This window comes from Zosterops lateralis, assembly GCF_965231275.1.
Source record: "Zosterops lateralis genome assembly, chromosome: 4".
Lineage (NCBI taxonomy): Eukaryota > Metazoa > Chordata > Aves > Passeriformes > Zosteropidae > Zosterops > Zosterops lateralis.
Genome location: NC_139765.1, coordinates 7,238,760 through 7,261,650, shown reverse-complemented (window position 1 = coordinate 7,261,650; position 22,891 = coordinate 7,238,760). Strand labels below are relative to the sequence as shown.

General features: G+C 37.7%; 1 protein-coding gene across 1 annotated transcript; it reads left to right on the top strand.

Annotated features, from left to right (window-relative positions):
• Positions 1 to 90: 90 nt before the first annotated feature.
• RIBC2 (RIB43A domain with coiled-coils 2) lies at positions 91 to 11,585 on the top strand (the record flags this gene model as incomplete). The annotated part of the gene is made up of 7 exons (XM_083860288.1): positions 91 to 207; positions 3,658 to 3,739; positions 5,040 to 5,384; positions 5,947 to 6,065; positions 8,041 to 8,268; positions 9,677 to 9,843; positions 11,264 to 11,585. The coding sequence occupies 7 exons, from the start codon at positions 91 to 93 to the stop codon at positions 11,343 to 11,345; spliced, it is 1,140 nt and encodes a 379-aa protein (XP_083716414.1). The 3' UTR covers positions 11,346 to 11,585.
• Positions 11,586 to 22,891: the final 11,306 nt, after the last annotated feature.

Here is a 22,891-nt window from a genome sequence, read left to right as displayed (position 1 = left end):
TCGCGACGTGCCGCGGTGTGTCCCGGCTGGAGGCCGCCTCTCCCGGTGGCCGCTCTCAGTGCAGCAGCCCCGCTCTGTTCCCTCCCGGCCATGCCGGGGCTGGGCCCGCAGCGGGAGCTGGAGGAGGCCGCCGCCCTGGAGCGCCGCCGCCGCCGGGAGCTGCTGAGGCGGGAGCGCATCTTCAACCCGCGGATCCGCACCATAGGGGTGAGGAAGGGAGGGAAGGAAGGCGCCGTTCTCCCACCGTGTCCCCAGGGAATTCTGAGGAGAACGGATTACCGCGGGGGTGACCCCCAGTGTGAGGCAGGGCCAGGCCCCGCAGTGACCCCTCCAAAGGTGTGTGTGCCTGAGGGGGAGCAGGAAAGAAGGAAGGGAGGGCCCAGATGCAACTTTTAGAGTCGCGTTTAAAGTTACTCATGAAAGAAATCGCATTATATTTAGGGTTGGAAGGGACCTCTGAAGATCATCCACTCCACCTCCCTCTGCCAAGGCAGGGTCACCCAGAGCAGGTGACACAGGAACATGTCCCGGTGGGTTTGGAGTATCTTCAGGGGGAAAAGACTCAGTGACCTCCCTGGCCAGCTGTTCAGTGCTCTTCCACCCTCGATGGAAAGAGGTTCTCCCTCTTGTTGAGGCAAAACTTGTTTTGTTTTACTTTATGGCCGTGTACCTGTGCCCCACTGCTCTGGATTCAAGGGCAAAAGGTGTCATTGCCCCCAACAGCACAGAGAGATCCAGCTCTGTGTTGTATCTCTGTGTAGGAGCACTTGGAGAGAAGCCAAAAGCTTCCCGAGTTAGTTCATGCAATGTGGCTTGTAAAAAAACAACAAGTAGTTGTTTTTTTACCTCTCTGCTCCGTGATACTGCCCTCGCCTGCTTGGACCTCGCTAGAACTGATGCTGTGAGAGATTCACTGCTGTAAGTGTCCTGCAATTAGTCCACATTTTGCATCGGACAAAATAGGGCAGATCCATCCTTATTTGTGCATACGTAATTAATTGTTGTGTCTGATTTTTCTTGGCGTGGATGTGTAAATGTGAGCAACCTTCAGGCTGGTGGATTTTCTCCAGAGTTTACTATGCAGTCAGGGCATAATGTGTTCTATACCTATTTGAATTTGGAGACAATAGTATGAACACAATGACTCTCCCTGTGATATGTCCAAAGGCCCACATTATGATTTTGTGAGTGTGCATGGAGGGAAGAGTGCTGTGAGGTGATTTCATTGAGCTGGTGGAATTGCAACAGATGTCAATTGGATCCCCTTTTTCTTAGGTACATAAACATGTCTCCATGGAAAGATAACTTCACCTTCTCTCTGGCAGGGCCTTGAATTTATTCTTGTCACTCATGTAAGAGTTGTTGTAGCTGTGGAGCAATTAGCAGTTCCCACTTAATGAAGATGATAGGTGTGTCCACCTGGTACAGCATCCCGACACACACCAACAATATACTTAAGTACCCAATAATAGACATAAGTGGAAGGAGTTAATAACATTTTTTAGCAGTTGTGGGATGGGTTAAGATACTTGAAATGTCTTCATCAGGAACACGTACTTTCTCTATAAACTGGCTTTTCTAGAGCCTTAAAAATGAAGTGCAAACTGTATGTTCTCAGTTAATGAAATAGCTGACAACTAACATATCCTGGTGTGTTTTATTGAGTCATGCTAGAGTACACCATCTGATGGATTTACCCAAATACTTTTATAGAATTGCCTTAGTTTTGTAGAACTGACTCAGGCAGGTTTTGATAGATCTGTTTACATAAGAGAAACATTTAAAATGAAGGGCAGCTCATCTGGAGAATTCTGATTAACAGTTTGTTTTGATTGAGCATCATTCAATGTACCTGAAAAATGATGCTAACAGAGGGGACTGTTCTTATGCTTTGAAGTTAGGCCAGGTCTGAACCATAAAGAGCCAGGAAATCCATACAAAGATATTCAATATCAGTATTTCTGTGTGGTTTTAAGATTCTTTGCTTCTCTTCTCTGACCAGTTTACCTGAGTGGCAGTCACTGAGAAAATTTAAAAATCAAGACAATATTTGACTTAGAAACCAGAAATCCTAAAGCAGGGTTTGAATATTTAAAAAACATGGAGGTAATATACTGGAAAGCAGAATGGGAACACAGATTTTACATTTTTTTCCCCTTGATTATTACTACTTTTATTATTACTTTGACTCCTGTATCTGTTTTATCATCTGAGTAATGGAAATGTAAGATAATGCCCCCTTCACTTACAGATTGAAGAGTTTATCCTCAGTAAATCACTGATTTTTCTAAAGAGTTCAGGTGAGCAATCCAAAAGAAAAATTACTTTCAATTTACATGTAAACTTCATACATAAATAGAACTAGTTTAGGAATTAGCTGCCTCAAATTTCTTATTTAAACACTTAAAAGGGAAACCTGTAGTTTTATGTGACTGGGAATGTCTGTTTTAGGGGTGTTTTTGTGTGGAGTGAAAGCGTTTTGAAGAGGACAGAGCCAACAGTGTAACACAAGCCGATACACTGACCTACCTCTATTATTGCCAGACAACTAAGAACTGGTATTGAATTTCTCTTAACAGTATTTCCTGTAGCTGTATTGTTCACTTGGCTTTCCCATTGAGACCTCTGAAAGAGTTCGTATTTAGTGTCCACAACACTTGTTTTTGGAGGATGGAATTCTTGATGGTTTCACCTTTGCTTACAAACTTACCTCTTTGCCTGATTGCTGTTGTCAGTTGTCCTTTACAGCACTACCCGTGTGTATTTTCAGCCATGATCTGTTTCTGTCTTCATCTGAAGAGGTTTTAGACAAAGACTATTAAAATTGTTTACCAGATTCTTGAAGATTTATCATTGTATTTTTGACAAAATTTTTAAAGACATGAAGTGACTTGACAGTAAAAACAAAACAAAACAAAACAAAACAAAACAAAAAAAAAACAAAAAAAAAAAAAAAAAAAGAGAGAAGAAAAGAAGTTAAATCCATGTTTCCGCCTATTAATTTGCCACCATCTGCCAACAAAAGCGGGGCCACATTGTTTTGCCTAAAATGGAGGTGTCTGCTCCCTTATGATGATGTGGCTTATATTAATTATCCTTTTCTCAGGTCCACTTGTCATGGATGTGGATGTCCCATATCTGTCAGCTCATCACAGATCTTGTACCCTGTAGTGCATTTTGGCAACCATGTGAATCTCTCTGATAAGACTGGAAATGTTTCCATTCCATTCTTATAGTGAGCCTTCTGTATTTTTTTTTCAAATATGAACTATTACAACTTCCTGTCATCTTTACTCTTAAAATACTTACCTGCTTTATAAATGAAAGCAGAACAATAAAATAAAATTGCCAGCTGTAATGGGGAAAACATATCCTGTGTAATGCAGCTGAAAATATTTACAGCTCTGTTTATCTTGTAAATGTGGTGTTTTCATCTGATCAGGTGTGAGAGCATAGCTATCATTACTAAAACAAAACAACAAGAATATTTCTGGATTTTTTTTTAACCTACATTATCAATGTGTATATATTCTGTTGCTAGAGGGGGTTATATCTATTTTGTACAACTGCGAGTCAATGTAGCTTCACAATACCTGTTTTAATTGTTCAAACACAGTATCTCCTAAAGAGCTGCTTTTTTTTTGTTTGTTTTAATAGGTTGATAAAGATGCATTGGATGCTCAGGTCAAGGAGAGGAAAATTCAAGAAGCAGCTGAAAAAGCACGACATGAAAGATTTGGTATATTCGTAGATACTGTGATATTTCTGTGAATAGTTAAATGTTTTAAAGCCTTTCCTGCTTTCTTTTATCCCTTAATATATTCTCTAAATTCAGTCATCCAATTGATGTCCTATTTATGTTCATACATCTACCTTGGCACATTATGTGTTCTCCTTGCTATCTTAAGATTTATATTGACATGATTAAACTGGGATACATTGCCTAAGAACCCAGAATTTTTTAGTATTTTCTTTTAAAAGGTATTGATGAATAGCTTTATTTTAGTTGCTTTCTTGTAGAGTGAGCTCATCATCTGTCTAGCCATTCTTCCACAGAATATATAGATTCTGCATGATCCTCTCTAGATTATTATTTCTGGAAGCATGAATCATGTACAGTAAGGTGATAAGAGCAGCCATTGCTGAGTCAGAACTTACAGCCACACAAATACTTCATGCTGTGCCCTGACATCAAACCCTTTGTGGTCTTCTGTGCTTGGCATATTTCTTTGCTATCAGAAGGTCCCCACAGCCTGAGCTCTCCATGTGCCTCAAGAGGAGCTAAAATGGAGCTGCCAACTTCCATGCTGTGCTTCTACTACAGCTGCCTGTGATTTTCCTGGCTGGAAAATACCCCTCTCAGGGTCTGACTCTTGGGAATCTACCAGCAGCAATGTGGAGCCTGGAAAAAGAGGAAATTATCTTTTCTGGCAAATTATTTTAAATAACTAAAATGGCTGGTTTGTTTTTTCTTAAAAAGGCTGTAATTTATTTTGTTTCAATTAAATGGGCAGGAGCTCTTAAGCTGTTCGAAACTTAATGCCAGCCAATGATTTTATTGCTATGGTTAGAAAAATCATTGGAACTATGGAAGAGCTACCTATATTCCTTTCAGTTGCAGCCTAATTTTGGTTTGCTTTCTGACAAGCAACAATGTATTTCAGCTGTAGCTGTAAATGAAGAGTAAATGGAAACAACTGGATTATTCTACATTTTTTGTGTTCCTGCAGATTTTCACCAAATGAAACCTCATAGTTCTAGTACTTATTTTTGTATTTGTTTCACTTGCATATATTTCATTGTAACATTAATAAAATAATTTATACCTAAAAAGCTGAAAATTTTTCTTAAGTAAATGTTAACATTAGAGTGTTTGCTGGGCTGGCACTTATGGATCAAATCCTCTTCTAAGGCATAACAGCTTGAAGACTTATATTCTGTTTATTCATCTTGAAAATTTTACTTTTGCCTTGTGTGTGCACTCCAATGACTCGTGCACCTCTAAGAGTTGTGGTTTCATTGTGTTCATTTTTATCTAGCTCATGACATGAAAAAAAATGACAAGCTCATGTGTCTGCTAGAAGAACGACAGAAAAATGAAATCAAAGACATAAATAAGGCTCTCAGTGAATTTCATAAGAACTGTCAGAGGCCAGAAACAAGACGTGAATTTGACCTGAATGATCCACACGCCCTAAAGAAAGACAGACCTGCTCGAGTTTCAGACGATGATCCTCGATGTACAATATCCAGCATGCAGAAGTTTATGGGTGAAGACTTAAACTGTGATCAGAGGATGAAGTTTCAAAAGGAGCAGATAAGGGAGTGGTCTCTTCAGCAACAGAAAGACCGGAAAAATGCATTAGCTGACCAAAAATTGGCAGGTAATGAAAAAGATAATGTAGTTTTAATCTTCTTCTTCTGAAGTTGTGATGTATCTGATGAAAATATGGCATACTCTATTGTATATTTAACTTATAGAAATACTAGAGCAGTTTTTTAATTTATAAAATCTAATGTATTCACTGTTTATCTTAGGAAATCTCTATTTCATAACATGTGATTGTAATATCACCCAAGTTTCATTTCTGGTTTATGCCTCCAGTTGGCATGATTACTTCATCATGAGAAACTGTCCAATCCATACTGTCCCAGGGCACAAAAAATACTGATTTTTCTCTCCCAGCTTGTCATGGAACATTATTTTCTACAGTATTTAACACACTTCTTTCATTTTAGCACTAACTGTTTAGACAAGATAGGTCGCGTATTAAACTGATTCATGAGTCACCTGAAATCTAAAAGTAGACAGCTTTGATGGTAGGATTTGGAAATAGTTATTTAGTCTACTGTATATGTAGCTCCCTTCTTCCTCTTCCCCTGGTTAACTCATGTGGCCCATCATGTCCGTGAATATTGACTAAATTTCATTTGAATCTAATTTAGATGATATTTATGACAAGTTTAGGATTGAACTTGACCGAAAGATTATGGAGGAACAAAGAAAAGAAGAGGAAAGCAGGCGTGTTGTCTGTGAAGCTACTAAAACTTTCAATAGAATCCAGGTAAATTAAGTTGGTTTGTTTGATTTTTGTGCCCAGGTAGGCAAGAGGCCAGTGGCATCTTGCCTAGCATCAGGTACTTTTTGACTCTTCTTGAGGAAAAAAACCAATTCAGAGAAATACATTTTGAGTTTAAAAAATTTCTTCAACCTTCTAGTAAGTCATACTCACTAACATCAGAGATGGAAAAGTGGCCTTCAATTCCTGCTGTATTATTCCATGTTATGATGATGACAATGATTCCTGGATCTGAAGTTGATGTTTGTCACATGAAACTTGATTTGCTTGAGGTTTTCCATTTGTGTAAAAGTAGGCATTTATTTTTTTGCTCTATAGTTGATGTTCCTGTTGGGTCTAGACATTTCTAAATAAGAGGTTTTCAGTGTCATCTGAGTTGAATTGTGGCTTAGCTAATGTATGATTTTAAAAAATCAGTTTATCTTTTATTACTTTCTTTGCATATCAAATACTTGTGTTATTTTAATGGAAACCACAAGGCTGTTTTCAGCCAAGGAATTTTATTAATCTAGGATATGCTGCTTGTTTCTTCTGCCCCATCACTGACAGGTGGCTTTGCATGTTTGCTTGGAGCAAACAGAAGTCACTCTCTGGCAGTCTCCTGGGCTGATGTTTGGGACAACCACTGTTATCCAGACTCAAACTCTATAACTACAAATGTAGAGATAATTCCACTTTGGCAGTCTCTTCTGGTGGCATACATCACCCTGCTTGCTCAGTTACAGTTCTTTTCCTTAACATGTGCAGAGAGGAACAAGTTCTCACACGTGTCTGTAGTCAAGTAATTCTCAGTTAATTATATCTTCTAGTTACTCTGCCTGCTTCTGTTCCACTTTACCTTAACAGAAGACTTTACTTTCTCTGACTTTCTTAGTGGAAAACCCTTCAATTTTCATTTGTCCTTATCTACTTTGCCATTGTGCATGTGTCAAACAGTGAACTGCTGATCAGCAAGGAAGGTACAAGTTGGTCTACATAAATGAATATTCTCAGGGCAGTGATTTTTTTTTTTAACAGCACATTTTGGTCAAAGTGGAGACAGAATTACCCACTGATCTGTTGCAGTTGAGATGGATTTGTAAAGAGAGACAGGTCTGGCAGCCTGTGCTCTGTGTGCCCCAGCAAGCAGGAGGTTCCATATCCTCTTCCAGTGGAAGCTGGAACCAGGCATTGTTCCAGATAGTTTAGTTTATGTGTTACAGAAGAATGAGACAGTATTAGAAATGAAGGATGCATAGCATTATCATTCTACTTCAAATTAGTTTACATAGTCTAATTCTTCTTTGAAAGGTAATTTTGTTCAGTATGATCATTGTATTTAGTTTCTGGTGTATTGTAAGGGGAAAATTTCCTTTGAATAGGAGACTGTGCCTTGTGGTGAACATTAGAAACAGTGATTTCCATAGAAAATGTATACTGTGATCTCCAATTCCAGTATTTCTGATACATTCACATAATAAGATTCAAGTTTGCATTTTGTATCAGCAAACAGAATCAAAGCTGCATCTTCTGACTTTAATTGAACATCTGTCTGTCTGTTCTGAGGGCTTACCCACACTCTTCACCTAGATTCAGTATGTAATTTATCAACCAAGGCTAGCAATTGAAGATTGTACATTTTTATTGTAAATTTCTTCCATATTGTGTCTATCTGCCAAATATATATTAGTTATTTACACGGGGATAAATGTAGAATCATTCAATTCTGTGTTTTCTTATAAAACAAAGTTATTTTCCCCAGTTTACTTGCTGTATGTGATATGACAACATTAAATAAGTGTCTGATATTAGGCTTTTGATCTTGGCCAATAAGACAATGATGACAGTATTTGTATGTGATGCTTTTGACAACTGTATGCAGGTTGGAAAGATATCTGTTATGACATATTAACATTTTTTCATCCCTTAGTTCATATTTCTCTTGGAAAAAATGTCACTTCTCTCTTTCCACTGCATTTAGGCTGCTGAACTAGATCATAAAAATGAATTGGAAAAGGCTCAAAAAATAAAAGATGACATGGATGAAATTACCTGCCTCCTTCGAGGAGACTTTCTCTCTGAAAACCCTGAGCAAGCAATCGGTCCCTGCAGTAAACATCCTGTCCTGGTGGATAGATGGAAGGGAATGAATCAGGAGCAGCTGATGGCAATTCGTCAATTTCAGAAGGAACAAGCTCTGGAGAAAGAGGTATTTAAAGCTCACATGCATGTTTAAGCATTTTCTGTTTTCTTGGTTGTTTTAATACTATAGACTACTAACGTTTGTAGAAGAAAAAAAAACACTGTTTGCCCTGGACATGCCAATATGAAACTGTATTTTCCATTGATCTGTATTTTACCCAAACTTCAGCGAGTCTAACTGAACATAGTACCTCTGAAGGTACCTCTGGAGCACCTGGGAGATGTCATGGAGCTAGACTGGGAGGAAGGTTGCTGAAGAGCCCAGGACCAAGGGGAGCTTAGGGAATGGCCCATGATGGTCCAGCTGAGCAGCAAAGTCCTGCCCAGCCTGAGACCCAGGCTTCATGGTGCACTTCAGGACTTGAAAGTGCCCAAGCTGCAAGCAAGAACTGGGCTGCTCCATAGGGGAAGCAGATCTGGGAGATGAAGGTGGAAGCAGGGCAGGCCAAAGCAGTATTGTCATGCTCCAGGATACCCAAGCAGGGCAAATAGAGCAGGTCTAGTGACCTTGCTTATGCATATTTCAGAGGCCTAAAAGGTCATGAATGTAAGAATGTGATGGACTTTCGTTTCTACCATCCCACACAACTATGAGCCATGCTGTAAAATAGGATTTCAATAGTAATAGTTACTGAAGCAGGCAGTCAAAATGAAGACATCTAGTCTCCTATGAAGTCAAGAGTGTCCAGGCCTAGATATTGTGAGGGAGGAAGTGACTTGCCTCCCTCAGTGCAGAGGCTGCATTTATGACAGCTAGGGAATAGTGTTTTACTTTATCTTTTAGTCCTTACAATACCATAGGGTATTCTATATCTAACCTAGTACTGTTATTAAAGCTGAAGGTAGAATTGTCATTTTCCTGCCTCTCCTGTTACACTGAAATGAACCCATTCAAGTCATTAAGCTGGCTGAAAATGAGTACAACCAAGAAAAGTAAGTTTTTCCAGGCCTGATTTTTTGATTCTGTTCAATGGGGTGTCAGACAAGAAGTAAGGCAGAGGGAAAAAACAGTTTCAGTGTACTCATGTGGTGCTCAAGGCTCCCCTATTATACCAAATTAGCCATAATAAAAACCATACTGATGTCTATACACTTCTTGCCTCAAGGAGTTTCAACTCTTGCTAACAAGCATAATAATAATAATAGTAATAATAATAATAATAATAATAATAATAATAATAATAATCTGTCTTGGTGCTCTGGGTTTTTACAGAGAGAAAAGAATAGCTCTTTCATTTGCCATATTTTGCTTCTGCCTGGTTTAGAAATCCTTGCTCCCTTCTCCCCATTTCAAATGCTACCCCTAGCGTTCAATAAAGACAAGCAGGTTTCTTTGTATGGACTTAACCATGAGACTTCATGTATCCAGTTCCCTCTTTGAAAGAGAAAATGAAGGGTTTTTCCCACTCCTGCAGAGAGCAAGGGAGCAGGAACGCCGAAGGGATGCTGAATGGGACAGGCAGCGCCTGCAGGCTGCGAGAGTCCAGCTGCTCTGGGAGCGGCACCAGCAGCGCCAGGGTCGGGTACAACGCCAAGATTTGGATGTCAGGAATGCAGAGCTCTCTCAGGAGCAAAAAGCAAAGTAAGTACTCTAGCCCTGGTTTGTGCCTGAGATGTTTTGGTTTTCTGAAATTCTTTTCCCAGGGAATTTTCTGTAAACAAGAGACATGTTTTTGTAATGGCAAATTGTTTACGTTTCTTTCCCTAGGAGGGACTACTTGATGTCCCTCTGGTCTGACCAATGTGATTGAAGAGGTTTGTCTTCTTGTCACCAATCAAATTAGTCTGTGTAGAATGGTATAAAAAGGGAGACATCCCAAGAATAAAGGAGTCAATTTCAGCCTTCTGAAGTCGGAGTCTTTGTGTCATTGTGGTGTACAACAGCATCCAAGTACCAAGCCAGTGTTGTTCAAATTAAAAAAAACCCAATAGCTTGGCTTTTAAAGAGCTTTTTTACATTTTCTGTTTGTAACTTTTTTAATACACTCATTACAAGTTCATGCTTTTAAAAGAATGAACAATTCATCTGAACTGTGTTTTCCAGTATTAGTAAATCAATCTTCAAAGAGTAGGTTTTGAGTGTTACAGACAGAGATGAATGAATTAGGATCTGGAATTCTTCTGGAATTCACCGACAACAGACTGTTTATATAGATGGCAAAATAGAGAATAAATATAATTAGCTATGCAGAAAATTATATTATCAGGTGAAAACCAGTTCATGTTCTTTAATTTATCTTTGTTTTCTGAAACAAAAAAAAGGATGAACTGCCAGTAGAGCTGCCAGTTTCTGATAGCTCAGGGTTAAGTGAGCAACACAAACAACATTTCCATTATGTGTATGACAGAAATAGATGATTCTTTAACTAACCACTGGATGTCTTGATGGGCAAATCTTATGTCTGCTCTTATGGGAAAGGAGGAAGATAATATGTGCAGGAAAAGAAAAACAAATGTAATGATGTGGTGTTCTATTTTTCCAGTTCCTTTGGTTGGTTGTTTTTTGGTTGGTTGCTTGTTTGTTTTTTGGGGGGAATGAATACAAAAGCACAGAATAGTCAGAGTTGGAAGGGACCTAGAAGGGTCATCAAGTCCAGCTCTTAAATGAATGGCCCATACAGGGATTGAACCCATGACCTTGGCATTATTAGCACCGTGCTCTGGCCAACTTAGCCAGTCCCAGGTTCATATGTACCTTTTGCAAATGAATTTCCAATACGTGATGCCTTTTTACTATGAAAAAAAAAAGTTTGGAATTGTGTTAATTCAGGTTTTTTTACTGCTGAGATTTTTGGAGGGATATTTCAGGAAGAAAAAGCCTAAGTTTGCTGTATTGAGATGTGGATATATTTTGTAGAAGTTCTAGTTATATTAAATTCCATTTCTAAGAATTTATGAACATTTATGAGTGCATTACATCGTTTTTAGTTTTCTCAGGCTACTTCTGTATAATAGCAAGAAAACATTTACTAATGGCTTTTAAAATTTTTATTTATTTCTAGGAACATTTATCTTAAAGAGGAAGAGTATTCAAATATTCCAACAGAAGAGTTTTATGCACAGTTTAATACAACTACCCGATGACAATCTGGATAAATCAACCTGAATTATAGAGAAGTATGTGGACACATTAAAATTTTCAGTTGAGCAATCCCATGTTTTATTGTTTTTATCTGTTCCCTGCCCTGTTCAAACACTGCACTCAAACTAAAGGACAGTCTGCTAGGCCAGATCTGTTCTAAGAAAAGGAAAACACTGTAATAATTTTTAAACATGTTTGTTGTTCTGAAAGGAGTAGTAGATTCAGTAGCAGGTTGTTTGACTCTTATGTCTCAGGCTTAGCTGTAATATTTACATTATTCATGCCTATAGGAATCAATTTCAGGAAAGAAATCTGAATTTTAGCTACAGTGCTGCTTTATATATATTTTTAATGTACTTGGACTGAGGGGAATGCTGCCTCCCAGAGACCACAAGTGATGCCCTTCTCTGGGAGGGAAGGAAGATGACCTTGGCAGAAAATCTTGGGCTTGTTTGTTTATGGTTTGGTTTTGGTTTTTTGCTTTGGATTTTATTAAAGCAAAAAATCCAGCCAGACACAAAGGCAAGAAAAAAGGAAGAAGTGTTGCTTTTACTTTGTGAACAGTGGGAATAAGCAGATATGAGTTCAGTAGTCATTGAGGAGATTAGTGCATTGAGGAATGGCACTGAAACTGAATGTGGAAAAGCAGGAGGAAAGTATTCCTACATACACCCTCACGCTTTGGAAATAATGGAGGAGGTTTCAGGTAATGTACTGCTGAAGGAGAGTGAGGACAATTCACAGGTGTGATGGAAGAGGGGTGAAAAAGCAGGTGTGCACCAAACAAAGTCAAGGAGAAAAATCTCAGCTTGTGCAGGGTGATTCAGGAAACCCATGTACTTCCTGTCTTCATGGTGACAGTATGGACTTAGCAGGTAGAGCCAGTCACTGACATTAGAAACATGGGTGAGCACAACACAGAGGAGGAAAATATAGAGAAGCAATATAGGAAACTGACTGCATAAGGAAAATGGATGGTGGAGCTAACAAGGAAATTAAATCCAGAAGAGTAAGGGCTGACATGGAAAGGGCTGCAAAAAAGGGTTAGATGACCAACCCAAGGAGTCAGAAGATCTGAAAGAGGAGAAAAAATGAGAGTCAGATGAGAGATTTAGCTAAGAATCTAAGACCTCTAATACTGTGAACCTTTAATAAAAATAGAGCACATTTATGAGAATAGATCTTGAACTGTAACTTGCCAGCATATGGGACATAAATCTGAGGTGAAAACATCCTGATATGTTGGCTTGGACTCCACTGATTGTTCTTTGTCTCAGCAATAATGGTAATGTTGAATGAATGTGGTGTAACAGGTTGAAGATGCTTCCACCAAGCAGAGGAGTAAAGATGCTTAAAAAAAAAACAAGAGCTGAGGTAAACTTGAACGAGTTATTCTTAGCTCTTGTGAAAATAATGAAAAAATGCATGGTTCTTAAGATATTAGCAGGAGGACTTTAAGAGGTTTAGGATAAGCATTTTTTGAAGGGGACTGTTCAAACAGGTCTGTTTGCTCAGCTGAAGTAGTGGCCTGTAGGATCACACTGATAAAATCTTGCTGCCTGATTCAAAATGCTGATTAAAGAGGAGTTCGGGAAAAGACAGATCATGATAATGCCTTTAGATAGAGAGGTGAAAGAAAATCAAGGAGAACATTTGAATGATTAAAGAAATGCCTTTCAACATGATTATATTGAGCAAGAAGATATGTTTTAATTTTATTACATTGATGCAATTGGAATTAATTGTAGTATAGATAGAAGCTAAGTAGAAAAGCAGTGTGGCTGAAATACAGGAACTGAGGAAAGTTGGAAAATGAAGTTGAGAAGGGATCACACTTGCACTGTTAATAATGAGCTGGTCTACAGAGAAGTAAGAAGGGCAATCAAGGGATTCCAATGGGATAGCATTTGGAGATCCATTTGTCAGACTGAGATTCACATATGGCTGGATCCCTTCGGAGCATTACCTAATACTGTATTAAATAATATTGTATTAAATTGACAACCTCAGGAGTACAGGTATGTGTCTTAGACAGGCCATCAAATGGGATGGGTGGATTAATATGCCTTCTCTGGTAATTATCATGGCACTAAAGTGGGGTTTGATCTGTGTTGAATATCTCAGTCTCTGAAATTTTGGTTTTTATGTAGAATTTTAGTCACCTGACAGAAAAAAATTAATAAAGCATATGCTGAAAAGTTAATGAAGTTGTCTTCATTTGTCCAACTCGTGACTAGATGCTCATTTGTCCAACTCGTGACTAGATGCTTGCAGACTTTACAACAGCTCTACAGTTTAACTAAACGATGCTGGACCTCATCAGATGATGTTTGCATTTCCTTCAGGAAGGATTATGTGTTTAAAGCCTTTTTGCATTATCTGTTTGTTTGCTTGGAAACATTTTATATGAAGGAAGGATAAGGAAGCCTTAAGAGAAGGATATCCTTAAGAGAAGGATAGGTTTCTCAGTTGTACTCTGAATAAGCCTTTAGATGGAAATTTAAGTAACACTGACGGTTCAGTAATTGGGTAGGATCAGGCATCACTGAATTTCCTAGAAAACTTTCAGCAGCATCAGTTGTATTCGCAAAAACAGCCACATTCCGTTCTACCTATTGAATAGAATATAAATACCAGAGTATAAAACCTGAAATTTATTTTGAGTGTTAAAAAAGAAGCACAATGAAGCTGCAGATAACATGCTTAATGTAAAGGGGAAAAGTTTTGATTCACTGTTATTGATATTTTATACTAACTTCTATCTTGTACTGAAACAAGCCATGTTTTCAGTGGGTATTGTCATCTGAGCAGGTGATAATAAAGAATTGAAGTGCAGGAACTCCTCAAGCCTGTGTGGCTTTGTAACAAACAAACTGTGAGTGGTATCTTCACCTTTTGAAATATCACTCTTTTAACTTTTTTTGAGCTTTTGCTGAGTTTTGAAACAAGTAGAGAAGATAGACTAAAAAGAGCCTTAGCTGATTGTAGGTGCTGTTTGAAAATGTTGGTTTCCATTACTGAGGTAATCTATTTTTTCTAAAACAACTTATATTTTCCATTCCTTAAGAAACACTTTTTAAAAACTGTGAGTATGGCATAAGGAGTTTCTAACATTTATCAGTTCTTATAATGGTCCTTAGAAATAAGCACAGTTAATTAGATTAAATGGTCTTCATGGAGCTTCACTGAAGTAATTTGGGTAAGATGCATGTGCTGGGAGCTGATTTCAGAGAGGAAGATGACGATCAGTATCTATCATCTTTAAATTTGTGGGTTATATTCACACAGTTTTCCACACTTCTTTGGGTCAACAATTTGGGAAAAGGCTAAGTATTTAAAAAAGAAGTTACAGTGGTTAACCTGAATCCAGTATTCTACTTTCTCTTGGGACTATTTACTCCAATATTTATAATATTTCTCTGTCTTAGCTCGGAGCAAAGGTCTGATCAAGGAAATTCTAGTGTACGAGATTTTCATGACAATTAGTATTTTTTGATATGCTTGTAGGAATTAGATTAGGATCTTTTTTGTTCACTGGCACATGAACTAGATAATTATATATGAAAATGAGATGTATTTTTTCCTTCCAAAGTACAGAAATATTCTGGATGAATTAGGGAGAAAATTCATGTTAAGTCTGTTCCAGTGAATTTTATGTGTAATTTCTGTCATACCTTGTTCCAATTATTAATGAAGTTAAATGCTTTTCAGATGGCAGCAGGTGGAACCAGGAAAAATTGGATCTCTAGTAGATATTCTACTCAAGTAAAGGCTGATGATACAATGGGAGTATGAGGAATACTTCAGGTTATCATTTAATCAGGATAGATACTGCTTTTTGAAGGCAGAGTTTTATCTAAATATGATTTTTTTTTAAAGTTTGGCTTAGCTTACTGGTTTTAGTTAACTTCATTAAATTATCATTACTCTTCTATTGCCACATATGTGTCTATGTATAGATATATCTGTGTCCATTTTTGAATGAATCTTTAAATACTTTTTTAGGACTTCAGCATACTTTCTGTTGGTTTAAATGCTTTTCCAAATCTACTGTCCTTTTCTTGATTTATTACAAGAGTTATGAAATGACATTACCATTAGACTGTTTCTTGCTGTGATGCTCTAACCCAGAAATGTAGTGCTGCTTAGCAGAATTGTAGTGAACTCTCACCCTGAGAAATCTAATTCCTGTGGCTTCTCATTAGCAATCCTGATTCTTTGCAGAAGAAACCACAAAAATCTTGCCCATAGAAGAAACCACAGAAAATAAGCAACAGCCTCTAGATGTCATAGTAAAAATTTCACAATTGCTGTTCATACAGCAAAAAATACTCATGCTGAGCTCCTTAGAAAATAGGGATAAGGGTAATTTTTTTTAATAATACAAGTTTTAATATAACTATGCCATTTTGCAATAATACAGGAGAGTAGAAATACTGAGGGTCCAGATGCATCACTGTCATACCAACTTGAACAAAACAGTGGTCCAGTGTGTGTGCTATGGCTTTTGTAATAGAGTATTTGCTATTGCAGTGGCGGCTGAAATACACTAAAAACCAGAGTACTGTAAATACTGAGAGTGTTTTATACAGCATATAAAAATGAAAATTATTTACCTTTGAACTTTAGTAGATTTTCAGTGAACTTTATCCATCAATAAAATTTAAGAGTTAAATTAAATTTAAATCAGGTTTCTTGTTTGGAAATGCTAGGAAGGAATGAGGACTGAAAAATAGAGCATATACAAGAAAAATTGACAAAAAGAAACAGCCAGCTACATACAGATGTTACTATTTAAAAAAAAACCCACAAAAATATTTAATTGGTAATATTAAGATATTAATTGCTAGTTTAATGCTGTCACTGGCAATTAAGTGATGAGATGTTTGTTCAAACATTCAAACATGAATGTTTTGAAAACTGGTTAAAATGCATGAAACCAATGACGCTCTGAAATCAGAATGAGTGGAGAAATTAGTGAAAAGATAGAAGAAAAAAAAGTACAACTGCTCAACAGTTTAATAATATAGTATATGAGAAAACTCTGTTAAAAGGACATATAATAATTGGGGTTTGCTGAGTAGAAAAATGGGTAAAATAGTCTCAAGCAAACCTAACTGGAAAATAGGTTTGTCTTTTCACATGCAGAAGGATTCCCAGTCATTCCTTAGGTTCATGCTTCTGCTGGAATAGCAACCAGTGTGGAACAATGACAATTTTGAGTTGTGAATTCTTGGGAGATGCAAGTCTGCTTGCATCTCTAGTTACCTAAGTCCAGGTCAGAGATCCAAGTACCAAGCCTAGACTCAGGATAACTGAAATTGCAGTGGATGGATGTTTTTAGCCTCCCATGATATATGTGAGCATGTAATGTGTAAGTATAAATACATGCACATACACAGAAATGAAAGTGCAATTTTCAAAACCATCTGTTCAGCTCCTGCTGGCTTAAAAAAAAAAAAAGGAAGATAAAATAGTAGTTTTTTGGAAGGATGGCCAGAGCCAGAGTTCATTCCAACAGAGATCATAAGCTTATTTCTACAAAGAAAATGTTTTTCCCTGGAAGCTTAAAGGACTGAAGAATGAGAGGTTCTGCCAAGGCTAGCCAAGTGTTATCCAGCTGGTGTAGAGCTGGGGAATAGCTTATTGCTTTGATGAACTGCATTAAAGCATGGTCTACAGGCTTTTCACTTTTCTATTTTTGAGACCTTGGTAGGATGTGTAACAGTTCTTCCAGAAGTCAGAGTATGAGTCATGTATGGCACAAATAAGTGAGCTCTGGTGGGGTGTGTACCTTCATAGGCTTAAAAGGTACACAACCTGTGTAAACACAACTTGTGACTAGAACCAAAATTTCATCCCTTATCTCTCCCTGTTGGTTTTTGGTTTGTCAAGCTATTGTTAGCATCCTATAGGGAACAGAGCTATAGTTTTTCTGTAAGGTGATGGGATGGAATTTCACTGATACAAAAGGTTAGGGGCAACTTTTGTCTTAGCCAAGAGAAAATAGATTTCATGCTGGTTAACTGAGTCTAATGAAGAAACAGAATGGGGAAAAAAAAAAAAAAAAAAAAAAAAGTAGAAAAAGAATTAAGTAAAATATGGATGAAAAGTCAGAAACACCAAAGCATAGCTGAGTAAAAATCCGAGTAAATTTTGAAAGTAATTTTTCATGCTTCCAATTTTTGCACTTTTGAGCCTCTTAACAGGTAATTTATGAAAAAAATAGGGCAGAGGTCACTGAGGTTGTGGTCAGGATTATGGACACTGTTGGCTGCAGCCATGATTTGAAAGATCAGGTGTGTACGGCTATGTCACCACTCTGCCAGAATGTGGGAAGTGACATTTACTGAGTTCAGGAAAATGGATGGTGACAGTTTCTGTAAATCCTCTTCCACTCTGAAGTAAGTCTGCCCTTCTTATTCTGCACTTTACAACGTATGTTTGTGCATTAGTGTTCTGCAAGGAGGCCATGGTTCGCCACATACCTGTTGCAATTTTTCCTTGCACATTTCTGATTTAGTTGTCTATAGTTTGACAAGAAATTGCACATTCTGCACCGGCTTCATTAATGCAGAAGGACGCTTGGGAGACTTAGTCCTCTTGCAGTCTGGATACCTTTTTGAAACATGGAACAGAAAAGTGTGAGTTTCTTGTTGCATCATTATAATCAAGGTGTAGGTTGCATAGAGGTAGAAAAATCTCAGGCTACCAGATGGGTATGTATTTCCAATTATATTCCATGTTGAAAAAAAGTGAAGGTCAAAAAGGGAATATTATAGAAAAAGGGAGGCTCTCACAGCAATGTTCTCTTGGCTTGGGATTTTCTTTCTTCCCTCCTTCCCTTGTAAAACTCAAGGTGCTAATTGTATACATTGAAGAAGAAAATGATTTTGCATCCTCATGAAGACAAAAGCCCTTGCTGTATTAAATCTGGAATACAGCATCAGTTTTCAATTTGACCTGTATATAAATAAGCCACAGAACTGTGACATAATTCAGTTTATGAGGAAATGCATCAGGGTGGAGCAGAAAAAAGCCTTCTGTTAGACATAAGTAAGGCTGAAGAGATTTTAAAGAAATAGTACATATTTTCCTCTTCTGGAAATGTGCCTTGTGCTAAAGAAAGTACGTTTTTCTTTTCTGTCAGATAAAACCCATGTGCCCTGAAGATACCAATTATAGCTCAATATACCAAATGCTTGGGGAAAAAGAAAGGCCTCAACCTTCTCATTCAGGGCCTTCCTAAATGCTAGAACACTGTTTTATTGTCATATTTCAATACAAAATATCAACTTATTAGAAAAGGTTGAACAATAAATGAGTATATGAACAATAAATGAGTATAACATGTTTGGCCAGCACAGCAAATTACTTTTTTTTTTTTTCTAGTATTATTTGTTAATAAGATGAACTCTTAAATATACCTGTATAACAATCATTGTCCCAGGGCCTCCAGACCTGCCTTACTACAATTTTAAATGTTTATTCATTTCTGCTGTGTGTATTAACTCATGTTTTACTAGAAAATTTCATATTTTATAACTAGCTGTTGTAGGATTGGATTGTTGATGTTCTTGTGAAGGTAAATGTCAAGAAAAAGTACTTGAGTAATGCCAACATCTCTACTAAAGAAAATTTCTTTGTACAGTAGGTCTCTAGCACATGAGACTTACTGTATCCTGCTGTTACGATGCATTTATAGAAAAGCCTTAATTCATAAATGGCGTAGTGGTATTTTAACTTATCCTTGCTAGCATAAGGCAAAGGCAGGATATTATGATAGATGGACAAGTGTTCTCATCCAATAGGTTGTTCATGTTCTTATATTTTCCCGTGAAGAGCCAATTGTTTAACATTTTGTTTTCCTTTCTTAGTAGTCCATTGTGGAAAAATGGAACTATGAACCCCATCTTCTGCATGGCCCATTTGACCTCTCTGAAAACAGAAGACTTATTCCCACTGGGAAATGTCAATTACTAGACATATAGAGCCTAGGAACAGACACTTTTAAAAAATGTTATATACTATCCAGGTTTTTTTAGTAACCAGGAAAATAATTTCATTCTTCAGCAATGATGTCACTAAGCTTGTAGTCCAAATGGTGTTCTCATTCTTGGCAAGAAATATTAAACAAAGAAAGTATGGTTTTCAAATGCTACTCAGATTCAGTAAAAAGCATTTACGCAAACAAAAGATGTTGTTTTGTCTAGAAACTGTTGTTTATCTTTAGAATGGAGCCATGTTAATAGTTTTAATATGCTAAAATGTGAGGTCCTAGATGCATAGAATAATCAAATTCTGTTCATCTGCCTAAAAGCACTGTCATCCTGTGACCTGAATTAGGACTGTGCCGAAACCTCAGGCCCTGAGTAATCTGTGCACAAACTAAATATCACAGAAGGTTTTTTCATTTTTCCTTTCTATGGAAAGTATAGGTATCTTTATCAGTATTAGCTGTATTTTTAAATGTCTAGAGAAAATATATGTATAATACATATAATTGACATAATGCTGCACGCTGAATCAATATACATCAAAATTTAATGATGTATCTTTTTTTTTCTGAAATCTTGAAGATTTACATCGAAGAGACATTGTGAGTTTTGGTTCAAAGTGGTTTATGTCCACATCCGAAAGTATTAAAGTCAGTAGTGGGATGGCAGTACTTTTGATATCCTCCGTTTTCTTATCAAATGCTTATGATTTAATCAAAGGATATGATGGTATTGGGTATGAACATGTAGAGTTATCTTCAAATTCCTGTCACAGAAAATAAACAGAGATTGAAAACTTTTGGTTGAGAGTATTATCCCTAATAAAAGTGAGAATACACAAATAGATATGAAGTAAAATAAACAAAGTATTCTTGTGATGATTTACTTGACTGCCAATGTGAAATTTCAGTTCTATCTTTTCTATTTGTTTTTTATTCCTAAACATTTATATTTCATTATAGGACAGTGTGCAGTGCCATTTTTGCATGGAGTTGTGCTTTTGTACTTGGAAATCATTCCTGTGAGAAGGATAGAGCACTCTAACAGATTTCCCAGAGCAGATGAGTCTTGATTCTCAGAGACACTCAAAATTCATGTGGATACAGCCCTGAGTGACCAGCTCCAAGTGGCTCTGTTTGGCTGAGGGAGTCTCCACATGATTTCCAGAGGCTGCTTCCAAACATAACCATTCTGTAACTTTGTGATTTCATTTCTTGCCTCTAAAAAAATGAAAGGAATATATTTTTTCTTCATTTAAAATATTCTTTTATGTATTTAGGCGTCTTTAATCTCAATATCACTGTGATGTTCAGAGAACAGAGGAGGAACATCTGTATGTCAGTTATGTACCAGACAGTTCTAAAGCACATCCTCAGGACCATTTGGATAACTGTGTAATTTAGCAAGGCAAGTGAGATATAAGCCATTTCTGCAGTAATATATAAGCAAAATAGATTGTTAGTTTCCATAGCTTGGTTTCTCCTTACTTTAATTTGTTCTTCCATGTTATTAAATTAATCTCTAAAGCTCTTGGACAGAGAAATGAGAAGGGAAAAGCATAAAATAACAAAAAGGAGGAGAAGGAAATAAATGAAGTATAATGAAAGAAAGGTTAATTTGATGCTGTAATAAAAGTAATGGTATCCATTGAGAACAAAACACTCTGATGGAGTAAAATTCTATGTAAAGCCAGGAAGTTTTAATCCCTTCTGGGAAGAGTTTAAGGTTCCAAAAGTCTTGTAACGTTGTCAGAATTTACTCAGTAGTGTTACTCTGAACAGAACTAATCAATCTATCGTCATAATGAGTCAACCTATATACAAATATGTATATACAAAGGGTAGGTTTTCCAAAGAAATTCTCAAGAATTACACATTTTTGGTAGTTTCAGGGGAGCAGAACCAATATCTTTCTATCTTTTAAATAGGAAAAAACACTGTGCTGTTTTGAAGGCAAACCAGCAGGAGGAATTAACTCCACACAAACATGTTGCGAGAGATTCCAAGTCAGAAGTACAATTTAATAGGAAAAATTACAGTAAAGGCAACAGTACAGAAACACTGGCTTAAACCAACAATCTCAGAACACACTCTGGGACCTCGTTGGTCAGGATGGTGGCAGAACTCCAGTTGGAGTGATAGACATGGTCCTGTTGCAGTGGTGATCCTATAGAAAGGTCTGGTCCTTTTCTGCAGGTCCATTGGTGGTTATTGGGAGATCTTGTCCTCTGGGCACCCAACTGTGGTGTCCCAAACCCCAGATTATACACAGGTAGGAACATTTGGTGTGGAGTCCGTAGGCCAGTCAGTAATGTGGACGGTCTCCCATGGAGAGAGTGCAACCCTTAGATTTCAAGTGTGTGGCAGTTCCCCTAAGGGAGAAACCTTGGGAGACTGCTCTCTCCCTCAAGGCGAGCGAATGTGAGCCTTTGTGGTTGATATGTCAATCAGTTATACCTCATTGGTTCTTTCCCTACTGCCTCTATTTTACCCTACACGATGGGTCTGTTTTTGATACTTCCCCTGATTGGTTCATTTCTCAATCCTCCAAACCCAATTGGCCAAGTTGTGTAACCCAGCCCCCTGGCTTACCTATATATGTCCCTGCTTCCTCCAGTTCTCTGCCCCTGGATCCCTTTGAGGAAGCAGCAAATTAAAGGCTCCAAGGAACGTCCAGACAAAGATCTCATCTCTCCTTTTATGTCACCCTGAAGGCTCAGCTCACAACTGAGCTGAAATCACTAGGCAGACATGCCTGTGCCACCAGGTGTGTCCTTTTCAGGACACTTCTCTGGGGACATTGTGGCACTGACCACCACTGTCCACCACAACAGTTTGGTGCCACCCCCATGGCGGGGCATTTCACAATAGGATGATGGAATTCTGTGAGTCATTCTGGGAAGTCCTTGGTGGCCTCTTAGCAGAGATGGCCCCCCTTTAGGCTGAGTGTGCATTGTGCAGCTGTAGCAACGACTGACTGGTAACAGCTCTTCAGAAGGTGATGTAGGTGGTGATAGAATACACACCTTACGTTGTAACTCAAGACAAGCACTCCAAGATGCATAAATACTACCAACTGGAATTGAAGCAGTCCTATGAGACAGAAAAGGAAAGGTACCAGTGCTTGGGAAGACAGGGAAGATTGGTTTTTTGTCCTCTCCAGCTGTGAGATACTGTTCTCCTCCAGCTGAGGTAGAATATTCTGAATTATTTTAGAATATGAAGAGCAAATCTATAACCTTGTGGATCCCCACCTTCCTGAGAGTGTGGAAACTGTATCACTTACAATTTGAGGCAACCATGAAGATGTGTATATTCTGCACAACTTGCTGTTTAAAACTGTGAGAAGAAAAAAAATCCATTTTCTTCCATCTTTTCAACTTGTGCTTTTTGTATTCAGTGACAGACTCCAAGATCTAGTTGCTTATTTTCAGTTGTTATAATAAGCCTCTTAAACAAAAATGTTGATTTTCCCGTGTCACATTCCAGTCCATGGACTCTTCCCAGTGATTAGGAAATAATAAACTTTCCTAGAACATGATACATAATCTT